The sequence below is a fragment of the Hyperolius riggenbachi genome, chromosome 3 (genome assembly GCF_040937935.1).
Source record: "Hyperolius riggenbachi isolate aHypRig1 chromosome 3, aHypRig1.pri, whole genome shotgun sequence".
NCBI lineage: Eukaryota > Metazoa > Chordata > Amphibia > Anura > Hyperoliidae > Hyperolius > Hyperolius riggenbachi.
In genome coordinates, this window is record NC_090648.1 from 84,214,626 (window position 1) to 84,241,556 (window position 26,931).

At 43.7% G+C, this 26,931-nt stretch overlaps 1 protein-coding gene and 1 long non-coding RNA gene across 11 annotated transcripts in view; one reads left to right on the forward strand and one right to left on the reverse strand.

Moving 5' to 3' along the window:
- Window positions 1-26,931, forward strand: part of LOC137562780 (uncharacterized) — a 139,851-nt gene that overhangs the window by 72,467 nt on the left and 40,453 nt on the right. The window lies entirely within an intron of this gene.
- The window catches only part of GMIP (GEM interacting protein), a 148,489-nt gene that overhangs the window by 26,967 nt on the left and 94,591 nt on the right, over window positions 1-26,931 (reverse strand). For all 10 annotated transcript variants that reach the window (XM_068274466.1, XM_068274464.1, XM_068274463.1 and 7 more), the window contains 13 exons: window positions 25,658-25,722; window positions 23,537-23,647; window positions 21,940-22,020; window positions 18,659-18,841; window positions 16,576-16,713; window positions 14,008-14,198; window positions 11,853-11,959; window positions 9,487-9,588; window positions 8,041-8,136; window positions 7,806-7,957; window positions 6,255-6,443; window positions 1,727-1,864; window positions 341-525 (listed from right to left, as the gene is read on the reverse strand). In XM_068274466.1, the coding sequence (XP_068130567.1) occupies window positions 341-525; window positions 1,727-1,864; window positions 6,255-6,443; window positions 7,806-7,957; window positions 8,041-8,136; window positions 9,487-9,588; window positions 11,853-11,959; window positions 14,008-14,198; window positions 16,576-16,713; window positions 18,659-18,841; window positions 21,940-22,020; window positions 23,537-23,647; window positions 25,658-25,722 (1,738 nt within the window). The remainder of the gene's footprint in view (window positions 1-340; window positions 526-1,726; window positions 1,865-6,254; window positions 6,444-7,805; window positions 7,958-8,040; window positions 8,137-9,486; window positions 9,589-11,852; window positions 11,960-14,007; window positions 14,199-16,575; window positions 16,714-18,658; window positions 18,842-21,939; window positions 22,021-23,536; window positions 23,648-25,657; window positions 25,723-26,931) is intronic.

Here is a 26,931-nt window from a genome sequence, read left to right on the forward strand (position 1 = left end):
GCACACAGAGTGATATTATGGCCGACGCAGCTGCCTTTTATAAAGGGGGGCTCCAGGAGGGAATGTAGCCTGATTGGCTACCATGTGTCTGCTGACTGTGATGTAGAGGGTCAAAGTTTAGCCCAATGATGTAGTACAGGGGGCGGGTCAAACTCGCATAAAGTTTGCGATTCGATGCAAAAGCGAACCACCGATGTAAGCGCAAATAAGTTTGCATGCAAACTGTTTGGGCCATCTCTATTGAGGGGGACTCTGCAGCATTAGGCAGGTGGTGAATGTTTTGGTTGACCAGCGTATAAGTTCTGAACTGGCACCCAGCATTGTTGTTTGTCTGGCTCACCGGTAGAGGTGTGCAGTCAGGTGACGCAGTGTGTTGTAGTTACTGGGCGGCAGGCGACACAGGATATCCTTCATGCGATGAATGGCCTCTTGTAGAACTTCTGGATCCTTCCTGTCGTCGGGGAAATCCCTCGCAAAAGCCATAAATTCTTCATATAGGTGATTTGAGGCGACAGAGTCTGGGAGCTGCAGGAAATACAACCAATGTGCCATAAGCCTATAGCAAGACTATGCATCTCATATACCGAGGACATGCTATATAAAATATATAATCCTAACCATAAGGGCCCTTTCACACTGTGGCGGTGCGGTGCGGTGTGGCAAATTGCCAAACTGCTACCGCAGGGTAATGAAAGTCTATGGGGGAGTTCACAATCCCCACATTGCGGTACGATGCGTTGGAAGTGCCCTATCTGCTGCAAGCACATACCTACGTTACCACGCGGCTCCTGTGGTGACCTGCGTCGGACTGGAAGTTGTGTAAGTCTATGGCAATGCAGGGTTTGTAAAAAAGTCGGCGGTGCGGCGCACATGCATGGAAGCTTATCTTTTACAATACGCTTCTGTGCACTTCCGCATATCCGAAGCTTACTGCATGCAGGCGTCACTTCCTGTTTGGCTGTGTGCCAGAAGGGGAATACCGCATAGTAGCGCGGTATTGCCAGAAGGCCTGTTTTGGCGGTGCAGCAGGCGTGTTGCACCGCAATGCTGATGGCAAAATACAGTGTGAAACTGGACTAAATTTACCTGACGCTTAACCCTTACCCTACCCCCCCCCCCTTACAAACTTCCTACCTGACACCTGACCTTTACCCCCCCCCCCCCCGCGCAAACTCCCTACCTGATGCATGACCCTAAACCCCCCCTCCCAAACTTCTTACTGACACCTGACCTTAATACCTCTCCCTCACACAAATTTCCTACCTGATGCCTAACTCTAACCCCCCCCCCCCCCCCCCCATCCTGCACAAACTCACAACCTGGCACTAACCTTTGCCAATCGCCCCGTTGTAAGAAAAAAACCTGTAATTTCTTGGGCACCGCCATAGGCGCCTATTGAAATTACTATCAGCATTGAGGCGTAATCTGGGTGTCCACAATGCCTGCTAAATAGCAGGAGCTGGTATACCCCTCAATGCCGATACCACTCAATAACAATAATTTACTAGGCGCCTATGGCGGCGCCAAAACTGCCTGCTTCAAGTTTGAGGTCTCCCTTCACCTCACGGCTATATCTATTTTCCACAAATCCTCCCATCTCAATCAATGTACCAGTATCCTCCTTATATACCAATCAGCAATAAAGAGGATAGCGGTATGATTGAGATGAGAGGATCTGGGTAACTGGATACATCCGTGAGGTGAGAGGAGCTTTAGTGAACCATACCTCTTTGAGGAAGTGTTTGAGAGCGCTGGTGATGTCATGTGGTGAATGCCCTGACAAGTCTACTAGATCCCGTCCATTCTCAAAGGCCTGCAGAAGTCTCTCCACTCGAGCTTTGGCCCCGCTGACACGGTACAGTCCCTAAGAAGGAGAAGGATGTGCAAGACAGCACAGTTATTTTACATGGTAATCCAATGGATGTTACAGGGCAAGGAGTAAAAAGGAAATATTGCCTGATGATGCATGGATGAAGAAAAGTATTACAATGCAGATAGGTGCAGATAATGGAGATAAAGGAAGATAAAGGCATATTAATATAAACTTGAAGTGAAGGCTGCAATCTTCATTCCTTTATAAACAATGCCAGTTGCCTGGCTGTCATGCTGAGCATTTAGGCTTTTTGAGTACCACACCTGTAACAAGCATGCAGCTAGAGGAGTGTGACTAGAGTCACAGCACCTGATCTGCATGCTCATGATATGTGCATAGCTTACTGGTAAACTTACCCCAACTTATCTAATAAAGAACACCAGGACTGCTTGCTTACGATGGAATATTAAGGCCAAAGCAGCCTTTCTTTATTTATAAAAATAATTTAACATTGTATCAAAACCAAACATAGACAATAACTTTTATAGGGCTAGAGCTCCGAGGTACCGATTAAACTGTGATGGGCATGCATCCTTTCTCAACTGGCCCCCCCGCCGCAGCCGCCGGCTCGAGAATGGCAGCATGCCCAATTTAACATCATAACTCTTAGAAGACACCCTTTGACCTCCGTACCGGGCAAATAACCGCCCCACCAACAATATTTTTATCCAACCTCCGGAGCCCTAGACCCCACCTGCTGCAATGACATAAACCACCACCAACATGGAACCGACTGACAAACTCAACGAAACACAGGGAGGGTGGGTGGGAATCTATGCTCCCCCGGCCGCAAGTGCTCTGAAGTGCATGCGGCTTCCTGTCAGCCGACGTCACTTCCTGGTGCCCTGCTCCTGAGGCGGCCAAACCTTTCTCCACAGCCACCTCCTCCCTCTCCGACTATTAACCCCTGAAACCCCCCCCCCCCCCCCCTAAAGCTAGCCCTATCATGGGGCCCTCCCTTCCAGCACGCTTCTCTCCCTCAGTGCGGGCCCAGCTTACTGGGCCAGTGATTAGAGGCAGAGCACCAGCACAGAAGCCAGGCAAATGACATTGTTTATTAGAGAATGAAGATGGCTGCCTCCGTATTCCTCTCACTTTAGGTTCCCTTTAAAAAAAAAATATGAAGGTACAGAAAAAAGGGAAGAAAAAAGGAAGAAGAAAAAAAACATTAAAGTGAACCAGATACGAAGCACCCTCATGTATTTTACCATATATATCAGTGGGAACATTAGAGAAAACACCTACCCTGCTCTCTGTTTCATTCTTCACTGCTCAACCTGCTTGTTATCAGCCCTGATAAAATCCCCGACTGAGCATTCAGTCTGGCTTTGCTCAGGAATCATTATAGCTGAGTCTGTCTTCTCTGATGTCTTTTCAAGCCCAAGCCTGCCCCCTTGTGGCTCTGCTATAATGGCTCAGCTATAAAGATTCCTGAGCAAAGCCAGACTGAATGCACAGTCTGGGATTTTTTCAGGGCTGATTAGAAGCAAGCCGAGCAGTGAAGAATGAAACAGAGAGCAGGGTAGGTGTTTTCTCTAATGTTCCCACTGATATAGATGGTAAAATACATGAGCGTGCTTCATCTCTGGTTCACTTTAAGTACTGTACTTGTTCACACTGCAGGTGATTAGTACCATTTTGTTGTACTTTCTCATTGGAGCAAAATGTTACAACAAAGCAGTAATTAATGATCATAATCAGCTAAGTACAATTACACAAAATTTTGCAATTACTGCCATACATAATTCCGATTTGTAAATTCAACTGATTTTGTGTAATCATTCGTCATTTTGCGTCATTTTGTGTTGACTTTAGCGGTGAATAGCAGAGCCCCCATACATGCTATTGTCACCAAAATTACTACATATGGTAAGGAGACTAGTGGCTACAAGTCAAAACATTTATTTCAAAAAAACTTGTGGTTTTTGAGAAAATCGATTTTAAAAATGCAAAGGAAAAATGGTTTTTAAACTTAGAAAAATGACAGTTTAAAAAACATTTTTCCTTTACGTTTTTAAAATCAATGCTCTCACAAACTGCTAGGAATTAATTCATTCTCCCGAAATTTCGCATTACAATTTTGAATCGTAATTGGAAATTTAGATGCAAAATTATGTCTATGTGAAATTTGTGTTCATCACTAAAAGTGAAGTGTATTGTATGGAAGTGTACTGCTCTTAAAAAGTACCTCTAGTGAAATTTAGGATTCAAATGAAAGCAATTAATTATAATCTACCAATGTAGGTACTGCAAATGAGCAGCAATATAAATCACCTGTTCACTGGAAAATGACTATAATTGGTAATCCCCGTCCCCATCACATACACAAATAATCTCCATTGAAATTTGGAGCTCTGTGACCAACCCCACTGTGTTGCTATGGCCCACCCCCAGCTCGGTAACTGCAGGCTTCAGACAAAAAACACAGTGGCAGCTTTTTTTTTAAACAGGGGGCGGGGCAGGGTTTATCAATCATGGTAATTTCCCAGAGAACAGGTGATTTATATTCCCGTTCATTCACTGGACCTACATTAGGGGACTATAGGGGAAAGATTACAGTAATTAGACTTTCGTTTACACTTTACTACTTAAAGGGAACCAGAGATGTCCCATTGCTGAAAAAATGAAAAAGATTCTATACATACCTGGGGCTTCCTCCAGCCCCATACACGCTGATCGATCCCACGCCGCCGTCCACCGCTGCCCGCAACTACTAGAACGGGCTCCCGTCGCAGACGTCATTGGAGGCAGCCTACGCAGGAGAAGTGCGCCCTCTACGTATCTCTCCATACACTGCTGCAGAGATACGCAAAGAGCGCACCTCTGCTATGCTTAGACTGGCTCCGACTGACGGAACAGCGCGGAGCCGGTTCTTGTAGCTGAGGAGGATGGCGGCGTGGGATCGATCAGCGCGTATGGGGCTGGAGGAAGCCCCAGATATGTATAACAGCTTTATTTTTTGATCTCTGGTTCCCTTTAAAGAAAACCTGAACTGAAAATTAAAAGTCAAAATAAGCATACACAAGTCATACTTACCTTCCATGTAGTCTACTCCTCGGTGTCTTTCTTCTTTCCCGCGTCCTGTTTGTTCACTGTGATCAAGGGAATTTTCCGTCCTCCATTTTGAAAATGGGCATTACCCATAACAGCTTTCTGGTCAGCACACAGTTAAACTGTAACATCGCCCACTTGAGCCATAGGGAAACATGGACATTACCGGGCACATCAGTTTTCCTCTCAGCTATAACTGACAGCAACTGATATTTTACTGACAGCAACTGATATATTTCAGATCTGACAAAATATTGTCAGAACTGGAAGGGATTATTGTCAGAAGAAAATGGTGAGCTTCTGAGAGGAACTGATGGCAAGGTAACTATGCAATGTTCATTTGAAGTTACCTCATGCGTTTATTTTAAATATTTTTACTCAGTACAGGTTCTCTTTAAAGAGTAAAATTATTTAAAATAAACACATGAGGTAACTTCAAATGAACATTACATAGTTACCTTGCCATCAGTTCCTCTCAGAAGCTCACCATTTTCTTCTGACAATGATCCCTTCCAGTTCTGGCAACATTTTGTCAGAACTGAAATATATCAGTTGCTGTCAGTTACATATCGGTTGCTGTCAGTTACAGCTGTGAGGAGAGCTGATGTGTCCATGTTTCCCTATGGCTCAAGTGGGCGATATTACAGTTTAACTGTGTGCTGACAAGGAAGCTGTTATAGGGTAATGGCCATTTTCAAAATGGAGGACGGAGAATTCCATTGATCACAGTGGACAAACAGGGCACAGGAGAGGAGAAAGAAATTGAGGAGTAGACTACACAGCAGGTAAGTATGACTTGTGTATGGTGATTTTGACTTTTAATTTTCAGTACAGGTTTTCTTTAAGGGGGCAGAGACCGCTGGTACTACTTAAGTGGTTAATGAAAACAGTTTCACACTATGAGCTTGGTGCTGGCTGATATTGCTTAAATGCTTCCAGAGATGATATGGAGGCGCTAACCAGGGATTGGGATCTTCAGAGAAATGCCTGCCAGGCCTTAGTAGTCAAGGAGACAGCAAACCCTGCGAGATGCCAGAAAATACCTGGCAAAAGGGCCTGTTACCATCTGTAATGCTTCAGTCAGCACCGGGGAGCGCCTGTCAACACCTGCAAAGAGCCAGTAAGCACCAGCTTAAAGTGCCTGGCTGTCAATGTTAAGCAACACCTGCTAATGCCGGCCAGCACTAGAGCTACTCGCTGCATCCGGTATCCATGTACCCAACGAAAACATCAATGTAAAAACAAGCACAACTGCATGAATAATAAAGAGAGACTGATCATTTGACGTTATGGAAACATTATAACCCAGATTTGACATGATGGCGATTACCTGCTGTCCCAGCGCCCGCAGCTCGATCTCCGCGGTACACTTGCTTATTATGAAAGGCACCTCTTCAGGGAAGTATCTCGGGAAATAGCAGAAGTCCACTCCAAATAAAGGCAATTTGGTTGGCAGCTTATGGTGGCCACATTTTATGAGCAAACCCTCCAGGCACTTCTTGTGACAAGTTAGATAGCACTGAAAAGAATAGACAACCATTACAACAGCTTCAGAGCTGCTCAGAGACACGTGTTGTGCCTGCGTTACATTTTACACCAGTGATGTCACTAGTAACTCTAAAACTAAACTCAGAACTTCCTCTCTACTCTAAAAAAAATAGCCACAGCATCATAACCTTTATGGGGAAACAAATTAGTCACTACAGTTTATGGAGATCCTTAAAACCCCTGAAGCTTGGATTCACTTTCCAAGAGCACTGTAAGGGTTAAGCCTCAGCGTTTTCTTATGAGCAAAGAGCCTAGGCAGAGAACTAAGAGAAGCTCCTGAAGTCTATTCACAGCTACTGACCGGAAGTCATGTAAGTCTATGGCGACTTGTGTCCATGTGAAAACCCGCCGCAGGTTTTACATGTTGTGCATATTTTTTGCAATACGCTTCCGCGCACATGATTGCATTGGCCACAGGAAGTAAGCATCACTTCCTACTTTGCCGGCTGCCAGATGGGGATTACCATGTTAGTACTATAGAAGGCTTCTATAATAGATGATGTTTTTAAATACTGTGTTTATATATATATGATGCAAGATCTGACTAGTTTTCTTTTTGTTATTCAATGTTAACATACCGTAGTTGTACCCAGAATGTGCCTGATGCATTGTTACTGATGTATTGTGATTCTTTTCTGCCTTGCACCGGCAGTGTTCGATTATTTTTTGCTGATTAATAAACCTTTTCTTGGTAAAAAAAAGAGGGGATTGGGGGGCGTGAGGAACTGTATTTAAAACAGACTGTTGTCACAAAGGGTCACATTCATGAAACTGCGGTACAATTCTAGATTACATTACACTTTACTGATATTACTTTCGCAAGTTGCATCGTGTGAATTGCCTAAATAGCGCAAAACACTCTATGTACACAATGTGCATGTGTTGCTAGTGTAATCCGAGTTACACAAATGGCCTAAAAAGCATCATACTAGCAACATGCACATTCTGTACATAACATGGGTTGCACAATATGCACAAGGAGCACTACGCAATACAACGCAGTACATGGCAATTTTAATACAGTTTTGTGAATATAGCTCACAACGTCATAAAACATCAGCCGTGGATCTGTCCCTCTGGCACTGTATAGTAAAAAGTAGGGATAGTCAATGAGACGAAAATAATTTCGAGTTGATGCAGCATTATGCAAATTTTGTACGCACAAGCTTGAACATGAACCAATGAAATTCTGCTGAGGTAAAATTCGATTGGTCCATTTTTAAGCTGCATAAAGTGGCTTAAAAAATATGCATACGGTAATCCTGCATCAACTCAAAATTATCTGCATCTCATTGACCATCCCTAGTTAGAAGAAGCATAAACGTTCTCTCACCTCCTCGCACTCCACACCAGAGACCATGAAGCCTTCACAATCCCTGCACTTGGTCGGGACTCTGGTACGTCGGAATCGATGGCTTTGGGCGGCATGTGACATGACAAAATGATGGGGGGTGAAGCCATTCTCAGAGGAGGCGTCTACAGAGTCTATAATCACAGAGAGTCAGGTAAATAGCGGGTACTTTTTTTTAGATGTGTTTAAATGACAGACAGTTCAGTGTGCCACTCACCAACATCTTCTGCGTGATAGGAGTCTCGTTCATCCGGGTCATCGGAGGACATGGTCCCTGTGGAGGAAGCTTTAGCAACTTTTCTGGCAAAGTGGCCTGTAGGAAAGGGAATAACAAAGAAGAGAATGGAAATATTATTAAGCATAACTTTTTTAGTAAGAGGGCTTTTTGGTCTCTTATTCCATCCTACTGGTTCTGGGTCACCATGAGCTACCTGGGTACTCCACATAAGATGTTTTATCCGAACACTGCAATAATTTAATGCTTGCGCACTTTTACAAACATGAAGAAATGTGTTAGTGCCTCTCCATGAAAAATAACTCGCATGTCTCTCGTGTCTCATTTGTCAGCACAGAGGTGTAGTGCAGTGGTTCTCAAACTTTTCCGGATCAAGATACCCTTGATGACTCCATTTTTTCAAGGCACCCCTTTATCAAAACGATTACCAAAATGCAAACTCACATTTTACACATTGTCCCCTGTGTACTCCTCTGTCCCCCTTTGTTTCCCCACTTGTACCCTGTGTCCACCTTCATCCCCCGTTGTGTCCCCGTTTGTCCTGTGTCATGCTTTGCCCTCCCCCTTTGTCTCCCCTGTGTCCTCATTTGTCCCGTATCCTCCTTCATCCCCCTCTGTTTCCTTGTTTGTCCCCTGTGTCCTCCTTCATCCCCTTTGTGTCTTCCTTCATCCCCCTTGTCTTGTCTTGATAGTCCTGAATTCTCATGTCCGCAACTCATACACACATCTCGGCGCTGCTAGTATACCTGCGTTGTGCAAACTGCGCACGCGTTGTGAGTATATCATTCATTACATAATATGCATAAAGTCTTTAAAATGTGCGCACACTGTCTGCAGGGCCAGATTTAGGCCAAGGCCACATAAGGGCATGGCCTAGGGCACCACAGGATCAAGGGTGGGTGGCAAGCAGGTTATACTAACTAGGGGGAAGGTTCTCCTGGCTACCTATTCTGAAGGGAGGTGGTCATCAGGCTATCTATATGGAATGGGGGGAGGGTCATCTGGCTTTTTATACTACAGGGAAGGGGGGTCATCAGGATAGCTTAGCTATACTGGAGGAAGGGTCAACAGGCTACCTATACTGGAGGGAGAAGAGTCATCTGGCTACCTATATTGGAGGGGGAGTGGTCATCTGGCTATCTATACTGAAGGAGGGCGGCTTCTGACTGTGGCGTTGGGTGTTAATAAGTACAAATTCAGCTCTGACTGACTGCGCACATAAATATTAACGTGCATATATAGTTCATACTACACTGGCTACTAGTATATCTCTTAATACAGTCTCATAATGCCTGGTGGACTCATGCAGGGCGAATCCCCTTAGCAATGTTAGCTTGCCCCACATGTATTGCCGGGTTCTCAAGGGCCAGTGTGTCATGTCAGCATAAAACACTTGCTGTTGTTGTCATAACTGCTGATTTCCATTACCTGGGCTCTCTGTGGGGGACTCCAGGGATCTGGGCTCACTGCTGCCCCCTATGCTCTCAGAATCACTAGGAAAAAGCTTGTTTCCCCACGAGCTTCGTTCACCTGAAACAAAGAAGATTAGAAGAATAGATTGCGATTACTGCTGTATACTGGGACATGACCTGTATCACAGAGCGGAGGGAAAAACTGTGCTATACCATATGCTAACCATTCAGATGATTTATTTTAACGAGAAAATCGGTAGTAGAATAATGGTATATTCTAAATGAGCCGACAACTAAACTGATTAGAAAATATTACTTGTGTAAAACATGTATTCTATATGAAGGTCTTGTTATGTAGGGAAAAGGGTTGATCAATGAGATGTTAATAGTTGATGCAGGATTATGCAAATTCTAGATACAAAGCTTGAAAATGGACCAATCAATTTAAACCTTGGTACAAAATTTACATAATCCCGCATTAACTTAGAATTATTTTCATCTCATAGATCATCCTTAGTAAGGAAATTAGGGTAATCTGTGATTATTTAAAGGGATACTGTAAGGGGGGTCGGGGGAAAATGAGCTGAACTTACCCGGGGCTTCTAACGGTCCCCCGCAGACATCCTGTGTTGGCGAAGCCACTCCCCAATGCTCCGGCACCGCCTCCGGTTCACTTCTGGAATTTCTGACTTTAAAGTCAGAAAACCACTGCGCCTGCGTTGCCGTGTCCTCGCTCCCGCTGATGTCACCAGGAGTGTACTGCGCAGGCACAGACCATACTGGGCCTGCGCTGTGCGCTCTTGATGACATCAGCGGGATCAAGGACACAGCAACGCAGGCGCAGTGGTTTTCTGACTTTAAAGTCAGAAATTCCAGAAGTGAACCGGAGGCGGGGCCGGAGCATTGGGGAGTGGCTTCGCCAACACAGGATGTCTGCAGGGGACCATTAGAAGCCCCGGGTAAGTTCAGCTCATTTTCCCCCGACCCCCCTACAGTATCCCTTTAAAGGTAAGGTAAAATGAAGTCTGGCCAGTGTAATTTTCCTGGGGCATTCTTCTAGCTCTCTATAGTCGTTCTGGACTTTCATCGTCATTCCTCACTGCTCCATTTAGCCGCTCTGCCCCTCCGAAAGCTGCATGCGTGGCCCCCTGCCGCGCACACCAACATTGCGCTCCAGAGGCCGAGAGCATTCTTCTGAGCTTGCGCAGTAAGTCAAAATTGCTACTGCGCATGTGCATAACGCTCCCAGTAACAGGAGAACGAATGAGGAGGTGTGTGGCTGCGGACACGCATGTGCAGTGGCCCACGACTGGCTGAGTTACCAAGAGAGGGACAGTGACTGAATGTGCGGTGCAGAATGAGGGTGAGGGGCCAGGGGACTGGTAGAAGCCCCAGGTAAGGTAAACTAGCAAGATTGAATTCACTTTAGGTACCCTGTAAAGGACAACTATCTCGAAAAATTGTCCCCTCCCGGCTGTTGTGCGAACCAGTGTTTGTGATTATAAATTTCTATTTTGCAGCTTCCAGGATGTGGTTGACAGGAGAGTGGTTAGGAAGGGGGCTGTGTGGGAGATGTGCCTACACGGGGCGTCCCTGTGAAAGATGTAATCTATGATTACGTCCAACCAAAGCCTTCCACCTGAATGCTACCTAATTTATGCAATTCCTGCTAGATTTGGTATGGCAGGCAAAGGGTGTATGACAGTACACCTGATTGGCTGACTGGGGCCTGCTGACCAAATAAAGGTAGGAAAGTGCTCTAGCTGGGAGTAAGCAAATTGTGTGTTTTGCGTTATACAAGAGAGCCTTCTGCACACTGCATATGGACTGCCTACAAATCTTTGTATGATTCTTATCAGTGTCTGAGCAGATGTAGACATTACAACAATTGTTCAGAGAATAGAAAGCTTTTTCTCTCAGTGCCCAGACTCCTCAAGTATCACTACAGGACACAGCAGAAAGGCTGGGGGTAGAACAATGCTGTGCACAAGACCCTGCTGAACACTGATTAGGGGCTGTCTACAAATATTTGTCTGCAAAACTTTATATGATTCCTTATCAGTGGCTGAGCAGATGCAGTCATTAGAACAATTGTGCAGAGAGAAGAAAGTTTTTTCTCTCTGTGCCCTTAGTTAACAGTCTCTCAGGACAGGCCCCCTGCAGCTGCATCCCTTGCAGGGTCTATAGTTACGCCCCTGCTACCATGCAGTAAGTGACACCATTTTACTTTGGGAGAATTGTACATTGTATATGCAAGTATTAAAATTGTTTCAATTTTTTGTGTAAATGGTCCTTGTTTCTTTGTTCCATACATTGTCATTTAATACACATTTCAACTTCTGGAGATCTTCTGGTCATTAATATGATACTTGATGGCCTCACCTGCAGGCATCCTTGCTGTATCCTCTGTCTTCACATTCAGGTCAGATAAAGAGGAAGACACTCTGACCAGCTGTACGGCATTCTTCCTTTTACCCACAGGAGATGATCTGCACAACAAAGACAGTATAGGTCACATCACAGACTGTCACTTTGCAAGGATCAAATGCCATCTGAACTGACATGATGAGATAAGCTTGTGTATGTACAGTGCCATTCCTGCGTAGAACTACACTGTGTTCCATTATACTTTTTCTTGTTGTAAGGGTTAAAAATTCAGTTATGCAAATCATAGTTTATGTCCATTCAGACCTATAGCCTAACTCTAATTTTAACCTAATAACTAATTTTAATGCATAAAACATTTGTTTGGCAGAGAACAACTTCTGACTATAGAGTACAGATAAGAAAAGAAGGTAAATAGTTCATTGTGGCTCTTGATCACTAAAAGACTGACTCATTCTGAGACAATAAAAATAATAAATCTATTTTTTTAGCTTTTAAACACAAAATACAATTGTGGGATTCTAAAAAAAGTAATATTTAAGAATAGATACATTTATTTATGTAATCAGTGTATTTTCTGTTCAGGATTAGTTTAAGCAATATATAGATGCCACACTTATATGTTCTTGATAGTGTCAGACAAAAATCTGCAGGATATTTCCCTTCAATGTTATTCTGGACAATATTAGGCCTGGATCCCACTAGGAGCACTTTCCTGAGCGCTTTGTGATTTGAAAAGCTCTTGCTAATCTAATGCTATGGGTGTAATCCTACTTGAGCGATGAGATTTAAAAAAAAATCCCCCATAGCATTGCATTAACAAGAGCTTTTCCAAGTCACAAGTGCTTCGAAATGCACTGCTAGTGGGTTTGAGTCCTTATTCAGAACCTACTGCTCATTCTTTGTTCATTGCTCCACTGCCCTCTGCATGGAACAGCACAGGTTGCTCAGCTATAGTTGGGTCTGTGTAGGGAGTGATGGGAGGGAGAGATTAGTGGCACACAATGGCGACTGATTTTTGCACGTTTATGGAGCTATACATAGATGAAGGATTTCCCAGAATGTGGGGCGGGAGAGGTTGACCATGGCATGGGGACCCAGAAGCTGCAGGGGGCCTGAGAGACTGACAACTAAGGGCAAGGAGAGAGAAAACTTTCTGCTCTATGCACAATTGTTCTAATGACTGCGTCTGCTCAGCCACTGATAACGAATCATACAAAGTTTTGTAGACAAACATTTATAGACAGTCCCTATTCAGTGTGCAGGGGTAGGGGGCCCCATCCAAAGTTTTGCAGGGGGCCAAAGGATTTCTAGTTACGCCCCTGCATGGAAGGAAGCTGGCGGATCAGGAGTCTTGGACTAAAGCAACAAAAAGTATAAATCTGTAGGGGATCTGTTCTGGGTGGTCTGTGTGTTTATCTACCCCCATCTTTCAGTTAAAGGGTTTTTTTACAGTTCTATTCCCAGTCATTCTCACGTAGTGCAAAAAAAGTTGCTCCAGCTGAACCTCCTGCCCGGATTTAGCCTGGACAGCACCTTAGTATCGTAGCATCAAGAGCCATCCGTCCCAACCAGATGGTGTGGTCGAGTGTCATTGCAAACCGGTGGCAGGCCGATCGAACTGACGGTCGGGTCGAGTCGCGCTGGGGATTGTGTGGTGAAGATGGGGCTTTAAATAGTTTTCCTTCTGTGATTCAGATTGTATAGAATTTTATTGCTTATTGGATTGTACCCATATATCTCTGATCGCATCTATCATTTATAATCTTATCATGTTTGGGTTTGAGAGCTACTTGTTATTTGTATTTTTAAGGCACTTACTTGACCTGAGGAAGCGGTGGTTGCAGAGAAACGTGTTGTCACAGTGGTTATGCTATAAAATAAAATTCTCTAAACCTTTTTATTTAGATACTCCTTGTGAGTGGTCTTGCCTTTTTTTGTATATAGACCGAATTCGGTCTTTTTAATTTGGGCGCCTCCGAGCACTACCTTAGGCCCAACCATATGGACATAAAACATGGAATGCATTGGCCTATTCTCATTTGTGTACCCCTCCTATTGGTTTTGAATAAAATCTCTGAGTGAGTAACGCATAGTTGTGGGGATCCTTATTTGATGTCAGAGTCATTCTCACTGAACAGTGGTGTGTTACCTCTGGCCTGCAGGGATGTACTCCTGGAAGGTGAACTTCTCCGGCTCCGTATACTTGCGAGGCAGGCTCATAACGAACTGAAGATATCGGTCTCCCGATTCATAGGGGTCGCAGTTGCTGAGCAGATTTCCATAGCCTGGGGGGATGGATTCATACTGAGTCTGCTTCATGCGCAGGAGATTTTGGGTCACCTGGGAGGACACAAAGCATGACTGTGATGAGTAACACTGGAGCACAGAGGTTCACCATGAAGTCTCCGCAATCCAGACACTCTGCATAGGGAAGGAGGGAGGGAGGCACTTGAGGATGAGAGTGCGCCGCCTTTCCATCATGTGCCTACGGTGCCTTATGGTAAATCCAACCCTGGCTTAAAAGGAAATAAATATAACAGCCTCTATATCATTCTCGCTTCAGGTTTCTTAAAGAGACCAAGAATTGAACTTTATCCCAATCAGTAGCTGATATCCCCTTTTACATGAGAAATCTATTCCTTTTCACAAACAGACCATCAGGGGGCGCTGTATGACTGATATTGTGGTGAAACCCCTCCCACAAGAAACTCTAAGGACCGTGGTACTCCTGGCAGTTTCCTGTCTGTGAACCTTGTTGCATTGTGGGAAATAGCTGTTTACAGCTGTTTCCAACTGCCAAAAAAGCATGCAGCAGCTACATCACCTGCCAACAGTAAACAGTAAATGTCCCCATATAATAAATGTCAGAATGTAAATCAGGGATTTAAAAGATTTTTCAATGGGCAAACACTGACTAAATCATTTATACATAATTATTGTAAAAATAAAGCACTTTTTTATTACATTATTTTCACTGGAGTTCTTCTTTAAGAAAGCTTTTTGATTGACTAAAACCATAACATGGAATAAATTAGTGGCCACAGATGGGGTGCGATGACATAGTTGGATTATGTTTGGCGTCCTGTGACAGGATTGGGTGTAAATCCTGTCAAATCAAAATAAAAGCTGAGCTGATGATTTGTGGGATCGTCGCCGCCCTGTGATGAATCATATGAACAGCTCAGCTGTGTCACACAACACACAATTGTTACATTGTCCAGAATAAAGTAATGATAGCAGTATGAACAATAGTAACACCTCGGATCCATTCAGTTTAGGATCTATTCCTTCTCACTGAGGTGAGGATTTAGGGCTCATTCACACTGGGCAACACACGAACGAACACGATTTCTTGCATGCATTGCAACACATGGAAGCGTGCATCGCCACATGCTAAATCGGGTACGTCGGAGGATTCCACTGAAAAAATGCATGAAAAGTTGTGGCGGGCTCTAGAATGTTCCCATTATAATGCAGCGCACAGGAATGCACACTGTAGTGTAAATGGTAACGTGGTCTTTAGACTTTCATACTTCCTGCGTTGCGGTCACTATGGGGCATATGCAATTAACTTTTCCGCCTGATTTTTTTCCTTGGAGATATTTTTTCATCTTTAATGTACAACATTTTTTCAGCACTTTGCAGTGAAAAAAAATACCTAGAAGTAGTTGGAAAAGGACTATAAAAAATATTTTGAGTATTTTTTTTTCTTACTGGTAGTTTCAAAGGCATTTTATTGACAAGTTTGAACATTTCACCTAGGAGAAAGCTATGTGCGGTGCGTCATGACGGACAGCACAGTACATGTTTGAACAAGCCCTTAAAGGGAACCAGAGATGAACGTTTCACACAAAATAAACATATCAATTGATAGCTTGTAAAGAATAAATGCTCTACCTGATTATTTCGCCACTCTGGTGTGCCTTTTTTGTGTTTTTTATCCATTATTGCTCCAGGAAAAATCCAATATGGCCGCCAGCTCATATCCCTTCTGCTTCCGGGTTATGAGTTGTTCTGGATGTGCTGTCTAGGCTATATGAGAAAGGCTGCTGCAGCCTTTCATCTGTGTGCTTTCATTTTGGTATGATGTGCAGCTGCCTGTAGGAAGTGTCTCTCATAGGAATGAAACTGCAGTCATCATCATTATCTACGCAGAGTGCACACAGAGCACACAGATCATATTGCAGCCACACTTATCTGTTTCAGAGCTTCTCTCTCAGCAGAAGCAGCCCCTCCCATGTCATCAGAGCTCTCAGTATGCAAAGCAGCAAAGCTGAGCCAGGAGGTGGCAGGCTTGGGCTTGAAAAGACTCCACAGAAGAGTGACTCAGCTATAATGTTTCCAGGTCAAACCTCGACTGAAGGCTCAGTCGGGGATTCTTATCACAGCTGATAATAGACTAATTAAGCAGATAAGAATGAAACTAAAAGCAGGGTAGGTGTTTACTGTCATGTTCCCACTGATAAATGTAATAAAATACATGAGGGTGCTTCGTCTCTGGTTCTCTTTAAAGCACAACTGCAGTGAGAATTATATGGAGGCTTCCATATTTATTTCCTTTTATTAGTATTTGTACAGCGCCTACATCTCAGATCAGATGGTTAGATGTTCTGACATTACTGGCAGCATAACTGGTTATAACTGCAACATGCATCTTCCAATTGGGGTTCTTCTTTATTTCTCTTAGTACAGCTGTCCATGTATATTGAGCACTGACCTCCTTCAGCACCTGGTCCCCCTGGTTGATGAGCTTCCTGATGTGGGATATTATCCTCTGGCGGACTGTCTCTTGTTGCTGACTGCGAGCGTTGGCTTCAGACACACAGGTTCGGTACAGGAACTCAGCCTCTTGTGCCTGAGAAGAGAAATCAGATATGTTCAAGATGACTACTGAGACCAACATTAGTCAATGGACAGCAATGTACCCAGGGGGGGAAATAGGGAGGCCCAGCTACTAACCTTCCCCTTCTCTGATACTCCAGATCAGGTGTTATTGTGGCTACACATGCAGATCCTAATGGCCACACTTGTTTTATGACCCTTGTATGATAGACCCCTATGTTGTGAGGGTCACCAAGGGAGGTGAGGGAAGGGTTGTGAACATTAAAAGGGCCCCTTAAAGTTTTTCTGGGATTTGTAGTTTTGCCCCTGAATGTACCCGTATGCCCCAACCTCCGTCACCACTAGAAACAATTCCCCTCACTCAGTACCTAGCATAGCCCCGCCCCCTTCCCTACTCTGTCCAATCACGCTTCTAAACAAAGAGCATATCCACCTTAGAGCCGAAAACTCTTCTCCCCCCCCCCCCCCCCCCCAAAAAAAAAAACCTCTTGCCCCACCAAAAAAAATGAATTTCAATGATTAACTGTGAATATTGTATATATGTAATTCATAAAATTGTGTATTATTTTTTTTTTACAATGGAACTTTATAAATTATTTGGCCAGTGTTTGCCAAATGTAAAATCTTACTTTTCCCTAATTTCTGCTGAAACTTACCACAGGTGGCAACATATTTAGTCCTGTCAGGTGGTCTCTGCGGAATGGTTGTCTCTGACAATTCCAAAACCAGTACAAAATATACCTGGTCTCCCAGAATGCTCTGGGAGTGGGAATTCCGCATATCTAATTAACCTAATCTAAGTATCACCGGAGAGGCTGGGGTTCCATACAATACAATGTCTAGATATAGAAAGTGTTTTTAATGCTGAAACCAGGAAAAGTACTGTAAACTGGGTACCCTTGAAAAATTTCCCGCATTCTACTATATGTCAGTATGGTGCCTTTTTAAAGGACACCCGGGGTGAAAATTAACTAATGAAATAAACAATTGGATCTATCCTCCTTCTCTTAAAAAATTATTTTTAAGATATTCCATAGTTGTATTTTGTATTTAAATCTACTTTTTAAGTTTTTGCTGTTTTATTGTTTTTGCTCAATGACACCTTCACTGAAGTATACCAGAGATAAAAATCGATGAACTATTGACCCTTTTTATCTCTTTCTTGCTCTCAGAAGTAATTTCATATCAGTGAGGGTCACACTGTAGTCTGACCCAGTCCTGACAGGAACTGTCACTTGCATGCCTGAAGTTTAACTCTTTCAGGCAGAGAAAGAAAAAAAGGAACCCAGCATAGTTATTTGTGTGCTTGGCACTGTACATACACATCTATCTCATCATGTCACTCACATGCCACCTCGGGTATCCTTCAATATCTAGCAATTACTGGCTGCTAACACTACATTTAAGCATTGAGCTTTACGCCATGAATGGGGGAAGATCTCACAGGATACACAGGTGTAAACTATGCAGGGTGGAAAGGCAGTGGGGGAGGGGGCCTAGTTTCTACTTTCCCTGCTCCCAATACAGGGGCTGCCCCACCAGAGCAGTTGTTATGGGTTCATTTGTGAATGGTGAGGGAAGCCATGGTGGTTGCACTTGTAATTTTTTCCTTGCAGATGAGCCTCCTGTTCACAGGTAGGGACGTTCAATGATATGCAATTAATTTCTCCAAATATTCAAATGTATATGCAGCTTGAAATTGGTCCAATCAGAACAACTTCCTCTTAATTTCTATTGGCCCCTGTTCAAGCTGCATATAATTTACATGAAATTTGAATGTTAGCAGGGGGACTTATTTGTAGTTAAAACAGAATTATCTGTTGTAAGTGGACTTGACATTAAATACTTTTGTGTGGCAGAAATGAGCCAGATGAGGTTCTGCCTCCGTTTCAGGTGTCAGGCATACTGAGTACAGGAAATGTTTCAGTGATTCATGAGAGATGCATTTTGGGTCTTACCTTTGTCTGGGCCTCTTCCCGAGACCGCCTCCTTTTCTCCAGCAGTTTGTTGGCACTTCCGGGGTAGCCGCCCGTGTTCTGCTCCTCTTCGATCTTGGCGCTTAGCTGCTTGGCTTTCTCTAGGTCTTCACAGCGCTGTATGTACTGCTGTCTTGCCTTGCGTAGTGAGGTCAGCGCATCTGACTGAGGAGGCAAAAGGGAAACGGGTGTCACCAGACCGGCTCATTGCTAAAGCTAGGTAGAGTGTGGGTGGTTTGTCTGGGAAAATGAATGATTGGCTGGTCTTCATGATGGTTCAGCCTTTGAATATGCGTGTTTGGCTAGGCTTAAAAAAAAGGGGAGGGGAAATGGATAGTCCTCTTGCCAGTGGCGTAGCAATAGGGGCTGCAGAGGTAGCGACCGCATCGGGGCCTTTGGGCCAGAGGTGCCTACCAGGGGCCTTCCTTCATCCATCTTATTAGCTTTTTATTGGTGCTATGCTAATTATGAACACCTCTATATGTGCATTGCATAGTGGTAATCCTTACCAAACTGTTTCCTTACTCTGATTACACTTCTCTGACACTACATTTGTCCTTGGTAGGTTTTGGGTCTCCATATTAATACAGTGCTTGGCACCCCATGTAAAACTCGCTCTGGAGCCCCAAGCTCCATAGTTACGCCACTGCTTCTTGCTGAGGGAGAATGCAATAGCTGTTGGCTAGGAAAAAAAAACACCTCTCTTGCAGCTAGTTTTGGCTTCATACCCCCATAGTGGTAGACAGAATACTAATTTCATGGAAGTACAGTGGTGTGAAAAACTATTTGCCCCCTTCCTGATTTCTTATTCTTTTGCATGTTTGTCACACTTAAATGCTTCTGCTCATCAAAAACCGTTAACTATTAGTCAAAGATAACATCATTGAACACAAAATGCAGTTTTAAATGATGGTTTTTATTATTTAGTGAGAAAAATAACTCAAAACCTACATGGCCCTGTGTGAAAAAGAAATTGCCCCCTGAACCTAATAACTGGTTGGGCCTCCCTTAGCAGCAATAACTGCAATCAAGCGTTTGCGATAACTTGCGACAAGTCTTTTACAGCGCTCTGGAGGAATTTTGGCCCACTCATCTTTGCAGAATTGTTGCAATTCAGCTTTATTTGAGGGTTTTCTAGCATGAACCGCCTTTTTAAGGTCATGCCACAACATCTCAATAGGATTCAGGTCAGGACTTTGACTAGGCCACTCCAAAGTCTTCATTTTGTTTTTCTTCAGCCATTCAGAGGTGGATTTGCTGGTGTGTTTTGAGTCATTGTCCTGCTGCAGCACCCAAGATCGCTTCAGCTTGAGTTGACAAACAGATGGCCGGACATTCTCCTTCAGGATTTTTTGGTAGACAGTAGAATTCATGGTTCCATCTATCACAGCAAGCCTTCCAGGTCCTGAAGCAGCAAAACAACCTCAGACCATCACACTACCACCACCATATTTTACTGTTGGTATGATGTTCTTTTGCTGAAATCCTGTGTTACTTTTATGCCAGATGTAACGGGACACGCACCTTCCAAAAGGTTCAACTTTTGTCTCGTCGGTCCACAAGGTATTTTCCCAAAAGTCTTGCCAATCATTGAGATTTTTTTTTTAGCAAAATTGAGATGAGCCTTAATGTTCTTTTTGCTTAAAAGTGGTTTGCGCCTTGGATATCTGCCATGCAGACCGTTTTTGCCCAGTCTCTTTCTTATGGTGGAGTCATGAACCTTAATTGAGGCAAGTGAGGCCTGCAGTTCTTTAGATGTTGTCCTGGGGTCTTTTGTGGCCTCTCGGATGAGTTTTGTCTGCGCTCTTGGGGTAATTTTGGTCGGCCAGCCACTCCTGGGAAGGTTCATCACTGTTCCATGTTTTTGCCATTTGTGGATAATGGCTCTCACTGTGATTCGCTGGAGTCCCAAAGCTTTAGAAATGGCTTTATAACCTTTACCAGACTGATAGATCTCAATTACTGTACTTTGTTCTCATTTGTTCCTGAATTTCTTTGGATCTTGGAATGATGTCTAGCTTTTGAAGTGCTTTTGGTCTACTTCTCTGTGTCAGATAGCTCCTATTTAAGTGATTTCTTGATTGAAACAGGTATGGCAGTAATCAGGCCTGGGGGTGACTACAGAAATTGAACTCAGGTGTGATAAACCACAGTTAAGTTATTTTTTAACAGGGGGGCAATCACTTTTTCACACAGGGCCATGTAGATTTGGAGTTTTTTTTTCTCACTAAATAATAAAAACCATCATTTAAAACTGCATTTTGTGTTCAATTATGTTATCTTTGACTAATAGTTAACGGTTTTTGATGAGCAGAAACATTTAAGTGTGACAAACATGCAAAAGAATAAGAAATCAGGAAGGTGGCAAATAGTTTTTCACACCACTGTAAATGTGCTTTGAACTGCAGTACAACTTGCTTCCTTTCCTTTCTGGATTTAGCTGGAGGGCGGGTCAATCAGGTGTATCCATTTGACACAAAGTAAGAAGAAAAATAGGTTCCAGACTACATTTCCCAGAATTCCTGCATCAGAGCAGAAAGCATGTGCTTTGGTCACCAAACATTGCTTAACTTAACGTGTGTAGACAATGCGTGCTAAGTTTAAGCGATTTATGTAGCGAACTATGAAAATAGCGTAACACACTTTATACATGCTTACATTGCTTCTATCAGTTTTGGGGTTCATTAGGTTTAAACCACTAGCTGTGATTGCTGCAGTATATAAAACATATATAAATAAATACCTGATTAAACCCTTTCTGTCCCCACAATTACTATAATAAAAACTTGTAAAAAAGAAAAGCAAAAGTGACAGAGTTTAAAAGCGAATACATAAATTGTTACGTTAGGGAATTCGTTTTTTAATTATGGATGCCATGAGGGTATATAATTGTTTTTTGCAAATAAGGGTAGGGATTGTAATTTGAAAAAAAATACAAAAGGGAAAAAATACACTTTTTTCCCATATAAAATAACTGGGACAAATGGGCACATAAAATGTTTGGGTTTTAATTACAGTAGAACTTATTATTTTAAAACTATAATGGCGGAAAACTGAAAAAGATTTTTTTTCCATATTTCTTCTTTCATTCCCTGTAAAATCCATATAAAATAAAATAATTCTGAGCAAAAAGTACCAACACAAGCTATAGATCATTTTGGTGTGAAAAGTAGTGATAAAGTTATTGGTACATAAGGGAAAAAACCCTAGTGGTCAAGTGGTTAAGGGCTGACCAAAGACAAAACACAGTTTATACAACTTACCATTTTTTTCTGTTCCCTCAACCACTGCTCCCGAAATTCCTTTCGCCATTTTTCAATTTCGGTTTTCTTTGCCGACAAAGGCTGAAACACATTAATTATGATATCATTAAGTATTATTTACGGATCATTTATATAATGCAGATTATGTTTTTGCATGTTTCTAATTAGATTATTAATGACAGCAAGGCAGCGTATCTAAAGCCGGGTACACACATTCAATTTTGATTGGGCAATTTTACCATGTAGTTTGAGGGCCAACAGATTTTGAATGCAGCGAACTCTCATACTACATGGAAGTTGTAATATTGGCCAATAATAATTGGATATGGGTACCCGGCTTCAGAGACATCAATGTAAGTCCTCAGCTGTTAATGCCAGCACATGCCTGCACTCTTTATGCCGAAAGCTATATTACTAGACATACTTTACAACTTTTTGAGATAAGAAAGAGGCACACTTGAAGCAAAAGATTCAGTTTTATAATTCAGACCACACTGATTCTCACTATCACCATTAGTTTTTACATTTGAAAATAAGAAATATATCAATTTAAATGATAGAAATAATGGACAGAGAGATTTAGTTCCCAAAGAGGGACTGTCCCTGTGAAAAAGGGACAGTTGGGAGCTATGATAAGTAAGACAAACAGGAGTCATGATGCAGGAGAGGAGAACGAGATTAAATAGAAAACTACGTGAGAGGTAAGTATAACATATGTATGCTTATTCTGACTTTTATATTTTGCTTTAAGTCTCACACTCAGGGCTGGATTTACATCACTGGAGCCTATAGGCACAGATGTCCTGACACCTTAGACTTCACCCTTCATGAACCTTCAAACTCCCACCGAACTGCACCGCAAGGGTGCTGGACAGTGGCGTAGCTAAGGAGCTGTGGGCCCCGATGCAAGTTTTACAACAGGGCCCCCCAAGCACTCTATACATAACAATTGATACAGCGCACCAAAACCTGCCAATGGCAACTACAGTGTCAGAGGTGCAAGAAGGGGATGGGGACCAGTTTGGTAATGATTACCACTATTCAAATTATCTATAGAAGTGATTATTATGAGCACAGGACCAATAAAGAGCTAATACTGTAGTTGAGGCAGGGTCCTTCGGGGCAACCCTGTGGCCCAAGGGCCCCGATGCGGTCGCAACCTCTGCAACCCCTATTGCTACGCCCCTGGTGCTGGATGTCCCAGCTGTCACGTCTCCCTTACTTCCCTTGTCCATCATAGGTAGCTACATGTGCCCCTTATTTTTAGCTAGCCAGCGGTACCCTCAGTATTAGGTAGCTAGGGGTGCCCGTGAGTGAAGGAAGATCTCATCAGTGAAATGCCGAGACCCGGGTGATTAACCTCTCATTCACGCTCTGTTCGGAATCTGCATAGGGGAGGAGAGAAGGATGCACTAGGGGAGGGAGTGAGCCGCCTTTCCTTCATCTGGCGCCTGTAGGCCCTTGCCTACAGTGCCTTATGGCAAATCCGGCTCTGCTCACACCATTAACAGTTGTTCAGTGAACCATAGACTGCTGACACCTAGCTGATGGTTATTATTGGATGCTGTGGCTCTATAAAAAATATACAGCTACTCACCAGGCAATACTTCTTCATCTGCAGGCGGGCTGCTGTTTCTATGGCTGAATTTCCTGACTGGGTTTCATGGTCAAGGAGGAGGAGGTAGACATCTTGTAAGGGCATGCATTGCTGTAAAGTCCACAGATGAGATGTCCACATGCACAGTAGTACAAACAACAGCAATCACATGCAGTATTTCCATATACACAAGCTGTAAAGGGAACCTGAAGTGAGAGGGATATGGAGGGTGCCATATTTTTTTCATTTTAATCAATCTCAGTTGCCTGGCAGTCCTTGACATCCTCTGCTTCTAATACCTTTATCCATAGACCCTGAACAAGCATACAGACCATGTGTTTCTGGCTGAAGTCTGACTGGATTAGCCAAATGTTTGTTTCAGGTGTGTGAGCCACTACTGCAGCCAACGAGACCAGCAGAACCGCCAGGCAAGCAGTACTGTTTAAAAAGGAAATAAATATGGCAGCCTCCATATTCCTCTCACTTCAGCTTCCCTTTAAGTCCAACTCCAGGAAAATATCTTATTTGCTGGATCACATCGAAAGAGGCGTGAAGCTTTCAGTTTTTTATTATTATTGATGTCAGTGTCTCTGTCTTAGAGAATTCCTTTCACTTCCTGCCCTGACAGGAAGTGGATTGAGCGTTCCAGCATCCAGCAGGGAACATGAACAGCATTATCTAAAACACTTTTCTGTAGAGACGGAAAGCAATTCGAAACCCTTTTTTTCTAAGGTTTTATTCCTCTTTCTGATCCCCTCCATGGCCCTGGGATAAAGCTTTTGGGGTCAAGGATATCCTGAGCTATCCTCTAATAACCAATTGCTGAGGTTCTATAAAAATTAGCAACCAAGCTCAGGTAAGGATTGTAATACTGTAGCCTGACTGTCCATTATTATTTGTCACTGCTTCCATGGGAAAGTAAAAGCCAGGGCCGGCGCTGCCATACAGGAAAAGGGGGAAGTTGCCCCAGGGCCTCTAACCCGTGCAGAGGCCCCTGCACTGCCGGACCCTGCCAGGTTGTCTCCCGCACTACTCCCCGGGGCCCTTGCACATTAGCTACATACTCACTTGTCCCGGCTTCAACCACGATGTCCGTCTTTTCTCTATTCGGCACGCTTATACATCACATTGTATAGAAAAGATGAGGCATACAGCGTGGTTGAAAACTGCACAAACAGTGCAGCCATCGCCCGCCGGGACAAGTGAGTATGCAGCTAATGTGGGCAGCACAGAGGCGTAGTGGTTAGCGCTCTCGCCTTGCAACGCTGGGTCCCCGGTTCTAATCTCAGCCAGGTTAACATCTGCAAGGAGTTTGTATGTTCTCCCCGTGTCTGCGTGGGATTCCTCTGGGCACTCCAATTTCCTCCCACATCCCAAAAACATACAGATAAGTTAATTGGCTTCCCCTAAATTGGCCCTAGACTACGATACATATACTACACGACACATACATAGACATAAGACTGTAGAGACTAGATTGTGAGCTCCTTTGAGGGACAGTTAGTGATAATATACTCTGTACAGCGCTGAGGAAGATGTTGGCGCTATATAAATACTTAATAATAATAATGTGTCCTGACCCTGTCGGCGTACTCTGCCGCAGGATTATATGATTGACGGGATGGGGAATCACACTGCACTGTAATGCAAAAATGAGGTGTAAAACAGCCCTTACTTTTACTTTTACTGTTACATATATTTGGTATAAACTCTGCCAGTTAATTATGGGCACAAGTAAGGCCCAGTGCACACCAAAACCGCTAGCAGATCGTCAAAACGCTAGCGGTTTTTGGAGCAGAGAGCCGATATTTGGCCGGGTGCACACCGAGCAGATTTTGTATGCGATCCGCCGGCCGCATCAGCCAGTGAAAACGCTTGGCTATTGTATTTCAATGTGTGGTGCACTCCGGCGGTTTGAGGTTTTTAGCAAATCGCAAACGTGCAGCAGGAGGCACGTTTGCGGTTTGCTAAAAACCTCAAACCGCCGGTGTGCACTAGCCCATTGAAATACATTAGCCAAGCGGATTTACAGGTGGATGCGGCCGGCGGATCGCATCCAAATCCGCTCGGTGTGCACTGGGTCTAAAATCCCCATGCACCATGTCAGTCCATTCTCTGTACCTGCTGGCCGAGGACGCTCCTTGCAGACTCAGAAAGTCTGAGGTTATTCTTGGCAAATTCAGATTCTGTGGAAAAAAAGCAAAAGGTGATGAAGGGCAGAAATAAAAATCACATGACACAGTTCCGAAATCGTAATTCATTTCATTTGTGATTGTAATTAGGAAACGTAATTTCACACAATTTTGCGTTATTTTCTTGTAATTTCGTGTTGACTTTAGTGGTTTATAGCAAACCCCCGTACATGCTACCATCACCAAAATTGCTAGGAGGCATGTTAAGGAGACCCTGAGCGGTGTCATAAAAAAGAAAACTGGACTTGTCTGGGGCTCCCTCCAGCCCACGGGGTCCCCTGGCATCCTCCTGGCTCCTCTCTGCGGTCCCGCTGAAAGCTCCGGTAATGCACCGACTTCTGGTGAAGTCACGCATGCTCGCCCCCGCTGAGTATCCATCGCATCATCATGCCGGCTGCCATAAGTGTCCTGCGCATGTGCGGCTCAGTCTTTAGAGAACCGCACATCATAGGACACTTATGGCAGCCAGCGTGATGACCCAAAGGGTACGCAGCGGGGGTGAGCACAAGCAACTACCCCGAAGTCAGCGCATTACCTGAGCTGCCAGCGTGACCGGACCGTGGAGGGGGCCAGGAGGATACCGGGGGACCTCGCGGGCTATGGTGGGCTGGAGGAAGCCCCAGGTAAGTTCAGTTTTCTTTTTTAGGACACCACTCAGGGTCCTTTTAAGGGGATCAGTGGGAATAAGGCAAAAAAAGAAACGTTTTTAAAAAGACCTTGCAGTTTTTGAGAATATCGATTTTAAAAATGCAAAGGAAAAATATTTTTTAAACCGTCATTTTTTCTGAGTTTAAAAAACATTTTTCCTTCGCATTTTTTTCTAAATCGATTTTCTCAAAAACTACAAGGTGATGATAGCATGTATGGGGGGTTTTGCTACTGACTGCTAGAGTGGGCACAAAATGACATGCAAATTACATGAAAATTAACCATGGATTACAATAAAACCAAACTGTAATTTTGTATGGCCGGAATTGCGAAAATGGAGGCAAAATTTTGCGTAATCATAATTATCAGTCAGAATCAGTCAGATTACGATCATCACTATGCTCCAGCCATTAGATAAGCTGATCACACAATTGCATTAGTAAAGGTGCCCATATATCTAGCGAAGCACCGACAGATCTCCCTGATTGAAACTGATCGGAGAGCGATCTGTTAGCTGCCCATACGCTGCAGACCGATTCCTGATCGATTTCATCA